General features: G+C 46.6%; 1 protein-coding gene across 1 annotated transcript in view; it reads left to right on the top strand.

The window, feature by feature from the left end:
• Positions 1-8,395, top strand: part of LOC103775479 (glutamate decarboxylase 2-like) — a gene marked incomplete at its 5' end in the record, with an annotated part of 36,991 nt that overhangs the window by 1,306 nt on the left and 27,290 nt on the right. The window contains 2 exon segments of the mRNA XM_008942934.1: positions 4,395-4,485; positions 5,310-5,422. Coding sequence (XP_008941182.1) covers positions 4,395-4,485; positions 5,310-5,422 — 204 coding nt within the window.

The raw sequence follows: 8,395 nt of genomic DNA, 5'->3' as shown, positions 1-8,395 counted from the left end.
GGGACCCCCGAGCCGCCATTTGCTGTGTCTGTCTCCATACCTGCAGGACGTCAAACCAGGAGGCTTTGGCAGAACTGTGCACAGGATTATTGAGGGGGTCTTTTTCAACTTTAGGCTCGAACATGAAAACAAAGCCCGAATTGTTTTAATAGCATTTTGTTGTTGTTTTTCACTGGAGAGGGCAGGAATGGGTTCACTTCTGCCTGGCTGGGACCCCATGTTAGCCGTGCCCCCATGTGGGCTTAGTGGCGGGGGGCGGGGGGGCAGCGTGGGGCTCACCCAGGCGTGAGAAGCCCCCGGCCTCGCACGCGGGACCACCTTAAATAAACTGCGGCAGAGCGGACAAAAAGCAAAGCTACAATTACGGCTGTGATTTAGAAATAATGTGGAGTTCGGGGAGCTCTTAGTGAGAATTTGAATTGCAGAGAAATTGCTTAAAAATAAATGTGTAGCAATTACTGAAAGAGACAAAAGGCAGATTCGTGAATAGAGGTTGAGGGGGAAAAAAAACAGGTTTTGTCACCTTTTGGAGACAGAACAGACTGATGTCAGTAAAGATTGTGGGAGATCTGTGTAATCCTCCCCATTTAGAGGTGGAAATGTCCAGCTGATTGTTTTTCATGCGTGAGTCGGGTGCTGTCAAAACGTCTGTAAAATATTGGAATAAATAGTTAGATAAATGGTGTCTACAGGAACAAAGTCGATCAGTCCAGTGATCCATGTGATGTGTCTGGGTAGGGCATAGGAAACATTTTCACAGAATGCTGTGAAACACAGGATCTGTGAATCTGCGAAAACAAAGGATAGGGTTTCTTAAGCGATTTTCGTTAATCTTTGTTATAGCCTGTTTCACATGATGGACCCGTTTCATTTTGTACATTCAAAAAAAAAACGTTTAATACAATGTTACCGTTTCTCTTTCTCCCTGTAAATATGCGGAGCTTTCTCGGCTTGGCTTTTTAAAATCTGTTTAAATGAGCATAATACGTTCAGGGTCCGAGGACTGATGCTGGTGGGGCTGTGTGAACTGCAGCAGCGTGTCGGGGTTGGTTGGGCCGGGCGGGTGCGGAGCTGCCCCGCTTGGTCATCCTGGTGTAGCTGCCCCAGCTTGGGGGGGGGGGCTCATGAAACGCACGGGGATTTACACCTGGAGCCCTTCGGCATGTGCGTCTGAGTAGAACGTTTGAATTACCCTCAGAGGAGGGGCAGCGTGGTGAGGTTTCTGGCGGTGTGGGGTCTGCTCCTGCTGCAGGAGCCCTTTGGACACAGCCCCTCCTGGGCTGGGAGTCGGGGAGAGCTGGGCTGCCTTTGACTGCGGGGGCCTGGGAGGCTGATTGGAAAATAAACTGTATCACTTAGATGAGCCTCACAGCTGGATCCCCAAGTTCCAGCGCTAATCCTCAGCTGGGATTCGGGGAGCTGGATGCCAGATTTTTTGGCCAAGGGGCTGGTGTGAGGTGCTGCCAGGTATTGCCTGTGTGTCATGGCTTGTTGGTTTGTCTGAGGGAGCCACACACAGCTTCCCCATCGAGAATTTTGTCTGAGAGAATATGAAAGGCAACAACTGGAAATGCAGGGAAAGGTGGGTACGACGGTGGGTCCTGAGCAATGCTAGCTGGGGGAATTTAAATACGTGCGTTTAAAAATGGCTTGGAAATCCCAGGAGGGGTGCAAAGAGACGGTGCTGGTCCAGCCTTGTTCCCTGGCAGGCCCTGATGCTGGTAGCAGGCTGTGCGCATGATGGGGCTGCGAGCAAGGCCAAACCCAGAGCCACCGACCATGATTCTCTCTGTGCTGTCTGGCTTTGCCTGGCCCTTCTCATCGCTTCCCTGTTGAGGCTGCAGAGGCTGCGCAGTTCATTCTAGGGGATGTCATGACTAAAACCAAGTGGAGGTGGGCCCATGTGTGAGAGGAGGATGTGTGGGGTGAAGGCATGTCCTCAGAGGGGAGAGTCTGGCCATGGCTGTCCCAGTGCCTCAGCCCCAATTCTTGCCCATAATCTCTCAATTTACTGGGGGTATGTGTAAATACACTGTGTATTGCTAAACCACCCAGTAAGCAGTAACCGCCTGTTTTCACATCTCCCCTCCCCATACCCTGTCATTCTGTTTTCCAGTCACCTCTTTGTTTGGTGACAACCATGACAAAGGATGTGTGTATCAGGCAGACGGTACTCTGGTAGCAGTTTGAGCACCTCTCAGAAACTCTCCATACCTGGCCAGCAGAGCCTGTATTTTAAGCAAAGCCACAATTTTCAGTGGCCATCTAGACACGGGAAGAGAGCTCTTGTGGACGAACAAACCCTTGCCTCCGAGGCTGGGGTCACACTGGGGCACGACGTTCTGTGTCGCATGTTAAAGCCATGCTGCAGAGGGGAAGGACGCTCTGTGGAGAGGGCCATGTTACGGCTGTAGGTGCTGGGGTCCCTGCCAGCAGCAGCAGCTCCTGCTCTCCCTGTCCTAACGTCTCGGTAGGAGCAGGATGCAGCTCCCCACTACCTCCCGTGCTCCAGGGTACGGTTGCCCCAACCCCTGTGCGCAGGCGGCCCCGTTCCCACAGCGGTTCCCAAAGCAGGAGGTGTGCTGCGAGGTTTCCTTGAAGAAACAAGCAGTGACAACAGGGCTGTCGCCTGGGGCTGGGAATGGGGCTCACAGAATCACTGAGACACCGCAGCTGCAAATACAAATTCTGCTATTCCTCAGCTCTTTGGTGTGGTTTTATTTCCCGAGCAGGAGGTTTTCTGGCTTCTGTGAGCTTTCCTGTGGCCCAGATTCACCAAAAGCTTTCAGATCCTAATTTTCTGTTGCTTTCTGGCAGAATTTGGAAAACTACTTGGAGCCAGGCAGTGGGATTGAACCTGAGCTGTAAACAACAACATGTCTCTGAAAATCCCATCGTTGGGGAGTTGGAGTCCTCCACAGGCAGAGCCCCTGGCGTGTGACCACCGTAGCTTTGGCAGCGGTGGCAGGGTGCACGTGTGCCCCAGGCCCACCTCAAGAGCCTGCAGGGCAGGGCCTGGATCCTGTTCATCTGGATCTCGGCAGTGTCCCTCGGTGCCTAAGGGGCTTTGGCTGCCCATCCTGGGCAGCGTGGACCAGGGGAAGGTGTCACTTCTGTCTCCGCTGGGGAGAGCTCTGCACAGAACGCAGGCGGTCTGGATGGCAGCAGCACAGGGCTCCTCAGGTTAAGAGTGCAGGGAGCTGGATTTCGCATGTGTGTGCTCCATCCCCCACACCAGCCCTTATCCCATGCTCTGGTCTGCCTGTGCAGCCCCATTATTCTGCCTTTGTTTGCTGCATGGTGAGAGCTGGGGAGCAATTCCCCTTGCTGTTTCGGCCAGACGTGTGTCCGCGCCTGATAAGAGGCCACCACAGACCTAAGATAAGTTTTGTGTTGGTGCTGGGTCTGCATTTCTTCAATCATTTTTCTCTCTCTTTTGTTTTCTGTAATGGCAATAAAAGTATGTCATCTGTGGGTCAGGACAGCTGTTTTCTAAGCAGAGGCTGATTTCCTTTTAGTCGCAGGGTGTTTAAGTAGTTGCAAGCCGTATGTAATTTGTACCACTAATTACGTAACTGAACAGGGGCTTGCGGGGAGAAAGTAGTGAAAATGGAGTTTTAACGCTTCCTGGGTTTAATGTTTCTAGGCATGTTTTTACGAAAAATCTCTAGCAGGATTTCAGAAGAAAATTCAGGAGCCAATTAGGTAACCAAGGTAGATGGGCTATCAGCTCACTGAGTGTATTCTTGTGCATCATTCTGCTGGGGCGGCAGCGCTGGTTTTCATGAGGCTTGCTTAAAATCACGATTGTGAGCAGCCAGGCTATTTGTAATTGTACTCTGACAGGGAAGAAATGACAGGGACAGCCACTTTCCCTGCCATCTTCGTACAATCATCAGCCATTGAGTCATGTGCAAAGCAGCCACCAAAATGTTCCATTTTCTCATTTTGCCCTGTCTATTATAATCATTAGCCATTCATCACTGATGTTATATGTACTGGCAAGCTTTTCAGATGGTGTCTCGTGCGTGCCTTTCAAACCTAGCCAGGCAAAACCATGGCCAGTGACAACATGTGACACACTAACGGGAGCAAACAGCTATTTTTGTGAGGCAGTGATGTGCTAATTTTCAGGGCATATTGAGAGGATAATAGGGAATGCGGGAATTCATTATATTGTGCTCAGTGTAATTACTCTGATTTTACTGAGTTTGGAATGAAAAAGAAGAGAAATCCTGCCTTTTCCAAGATATGTATTTATTGCTGCTTGCTTTGTTTTGTACTTTGAAAGCACTTCCTTCCCTAAAGAAAACCAGAGGTAAATATACCAGTCAGCACTGAATATTTTCATTCAGAGTTAGCAGCCTTTTGATAAGATTTTCCGTCTTACGCAGGGCACCCTAGATATTTTAATCAACTTTCAACTGGATTGGACATGGTTGGATTGGCAGCAGACTGGCTGACATCAGCAGCAAATACTAATATGTAAGTAGCAGATTTTCCCCTGTAAGAGTATTTAATATAATTTAACTGTTATGCTCTAAAACATTAGCTGTGTGAAACAACGAATACTTTTTATATAAGGTTGCTGGAAATACATTTGTGTGCTTTTTAAATGGTTGCTAAAGCTATTTACATGAAGACATTCAACACTGTCCTGTAGGCTGTCTTCTATGAAATTTCATCATACTAATACAATATAAGTTTTGCTATGCACCACAAAAAAAGTATACAGATAAAAGAAATTAGCATTTTTCATGCAGTAATATGTAAAATGAGAAGTGTGCTAAGTGAACAGTTGGGTTCATGCAGAGGGATCATGCACAATCCGTACTCGGAACAGTCAGAGCCATTGCTTTCTATAAGAAAGACGTGCAGAATTTAAAGGGGGGAGGAGGGTGTGTCAGTTTGGGATGAGGGACCATTTTTGTGTGCTTGCTTAGTTTCGTGCACTGTCTCATCATCATGAATAGGACTGCTGACGTGTATGCTTCTAGGTGTGCACGCAGGTTTTTGGAAGGCAAAGGTCTGACTCTGCCCAGCAGCTCTGGAATATAGGGCAAAGCCTTGAGCCTGCGAAGAGGTGGGCAAGATTTGTTTCGCTGAAATGGGTGGAAATGGAGTCTCAAGCGCTCTCAGCACTTCTCCTAGACATTTGACATCAAATCAGAAGGAAGATTATCAAAAGTGCTGTAAAACAGTTCTCCTCAGTGCAGAGTCTATTGTGGCTATAATATAATGTAATATTGGAAAAAGATGTGTTAGTGTTGTAGATGAAGGCATTAAATATGGACATTACTACGTTTCAGGTTCACCTATGAAATTGCTCCAGTGTTTGTACTTTTGGAATATGTCACACTAAGGAAAATGAGAGAGATGATTGGCTGGCCAGGGGGCTGTGGCGATGGGATATTTTCACCTGGTACATGAAATTTCAAGCTTTCTTTATTTTTCAGACTATGCTATATGACATCCCCTGTAGTTAAAGAGTAAATGTAATTAAATGTGCATGTTCGAGAGGATACTGCTAATAACTACCAGTGGCCTCTTTGAGATAAAGTATTGCATGTTTATGAGTTTCAGGGATGTGAGTTTGAGGGTCTGTTTGAGCAAATTGCACTGCATTATGAGCAGCTGTAATGGCACATGGGAAACATAATCAGAAGAGACATTTGCCTTGCAGTTTTGCTTTGCCCCCACTTTTTATGGATTACCTGAAATAGAAAGACTCTTGTATTAACAATGGAGGGAAGAAACACAACAATGCTCTCCCTCACTGTAGGGGAAATTTGAGCCAAGAGGGAGAGACGTAGCATTCCTTTAAGTAAATGTAGTGGAGTTGGTAAGATCCTGCCAGCCTTAGAGCATGTGGTTAGCTTTCCATGCGTAAGCTGGCCTGTTTAGCTCAGTGGGTGTACTTGGGTGACTAGTTAGGCTGAGTCCTTAGAGGCTTAGAAACCTGGTGTCTTCAGAGCAAGTCAATAAGGCAAAAAATAAGTGTGATTAAGTGTAGAGGAGTCACTGACTCTGGCAAGTACTGCATTGTTAAGACTTCTTTGTGTTTTAATCATTCCATTTAGTCTTTTGATTTATACTCTTTGTCACCTTGTAGCTTACTCTGGAATTTCATTGCTAAAAAAATTGGCCTATCTTGCCAAATTACAAAAAAATTGAAAGAATTGACATTGGGCATAGCATCTTGGCTTGTCAAAAGAGAACAGACTGAGAGCTGGTGGGGAGGAGCCCTTCTGGAAAGAAGTTTCGTTGACCTAATAGAGAGGAAAAGAGTGTTGGGACTATTGGGAAAAAGAAAGGCTTCAATGATAACAGCCTGGGATGTTCAGCTATCTGAGAGCAGGAAAGGTAAAAGTTCATGTTGTGCAGAAGATTGGGCAGGCTCATCTTCAGCTTCTCACATCTCAATCCACATGTGGGAAGTGGTGCAGGAGTTATGTCCTGGGTCTTTCCACAAAGTTAGAGAAAAAGGTGTGAAGAATATATATTACTTCTTGTTGAGTCTTTATTTAAAAAGCACTGAGAGCAAAAGCTCTGACAGATTTTATTATAGTGCTTAGAGGTCCTGATTCAAACCATAGCTTCCATCACAGAGGGCAGCACCTAAACGTGTATCATGAGCCCAGGACCTAAGCCAGAGTTTTTGGAAACTGGACAGTGGTTGGTTACTGTCCAGTCTGTGGCCTGACTCAGTAGAGCTGGTCTTCAGTTCCTCACTTTGCAGGTTTGAGCCGCAATAGCCGTGCAAGGTTGGTCAGGGTCCTGAGAAGGAAGGGACGAGCGGTAGCAGTGCTGCTCATTATACCTGATGGGCAGAGCCTGGGCACGGGTAGCGGGAGGGGGTGAAAGGCTCTGTGTGCACCAGATCTGCCCAGGTCTGGTAGTGTGAGTCAGGAGGGATGTACGCCTCAGGAAGAGCTGTCGTCCCTCCTGCGCCTGCCCTGGGTGCCAAGGTGCTGCTAGTGTGTCAGGTGTGGGAGCTCACTGCATCCAGCTGATGCCTGTGTAGGGACAGGCTCTCTGACAGGCATGGACCTGTGCTGCTCGTTTGCAGTGCTGCCCCTCTTGTCCTTTTTTTCTCTGCAGTTTCTTGTGTGTGCAGAGTGCATCTTTCTAATTCGCTCTCTTAAGGCAGCAATACCCGATGTGCAAATTTTATGTTTTTAGGCACTAATCAAAATCTTCTCTATGCTGTCTCTTTGTTTCAACCTGTCACGGCTTCAGCTGAAGACCTTACCACTGAGAAGAAAAGCTTCTTGCTCTCTGCATTCTCTGGAATGAAATGTACAGTATCAATACATGCAAAGCATAAAGGCCTGATTAGGTTCTCCAAATTCTGTAGGTGTGTTTTGTTGCTTGCAATTAACTGTGGATGTAAACACAGCTGCAGAACTAAAGTCAGGATGTGGGCTTATTAATAAGCTTCAAGTTAAATGGCTAGGTAATAAATGCTAATAGGAAGGCTTGATATTGAAGAAACTTAACATTTCAGTCTTGATTCTTTTGACTGTGAGCCAATTTCATTGGACAAGATAGGCCAAGTTTTTTTCAGCTTGGACACCTTAGTTCTGTCACCTAAATCATAACAGCAGCCATTACATGACATCTGCATTTTTTTAGGGACAGGTATCTGAGCATTTCCTTTTAGTCTCTCAATTTCTTATTCTGTCATTTGTGAAAAGAGGTGTAGAAATATGCTCGTACCTCTCAAGCTGGTTGAAAGGAGAAGAAAAGGCCTGATCTGTACCGACCCCCATGCCAGCAATGCCATCCCTCTGTGGCATTTTCCCTTGGATTCACAGGAGGGCCAGTGAGGTCAGGGAAGGCCCAGAGCAAGGGACGCCTCATTGCAAGAGCAGAGCTAGGACACTGATTAGAAATGAAAGGCACAGTTTCTGTGGGTTGTGGAACAGTACATATATATATATCTCCAGTGGGCTAAATACAAGTCTTACAAAAGGCAAGACTTTGTTAAATTTGCCAGAACCTGTGCCCTCCTGGTGTAACATCACTGGCTTTCAACAGAGCCAGTTGATCTTGATGAAAGTATGGATCTTATCTCGATTTGGCTGTCCAAGTGCTAGGTGTTTACCCTGGGCTAGGTACAGCAGCTCCCATATATTGAAGGGAGAAGGGTGGGTACACCTACAGGACAAGTCATCCCACTGTATGATAAGCTGAACCATCTTCTGGAAGTGCGTGTCTTATGCTCCTCACTCCATTTTTAAATGGGTGGTAGTTGGGTTAGTTGAACTCCACCTCAACTGCACTCTGACCTGTTTGTTTAAAAGCCTAAAACCACGACCAGTATACAGCTTCACTTTATATAAATATGCGTGCATAAACATCAATATATAATCATATATATATATTATATATA

The sequence above is a fragment of the Merops nubicus genome, unplaced genomic scaffold (assembly GCF_000691845.1).
Source record: "Merops nubicus isolate BGI_N331 unplaced genomic scaffold, ASM69184v1 scaffold5376, whole genome shotgun sequence".
In the NCBI taxonomy this organism is placed as follows: Eukaryota; Metazoa; Chordata; class Aves; order Coraciiformes; family Meropidae; genus Merops; species Merops nubicus.
Note: the sequence above shows the minus strand (reverse complement) of the source record. Positions and strands in the feature narration are given on the sequence as shown.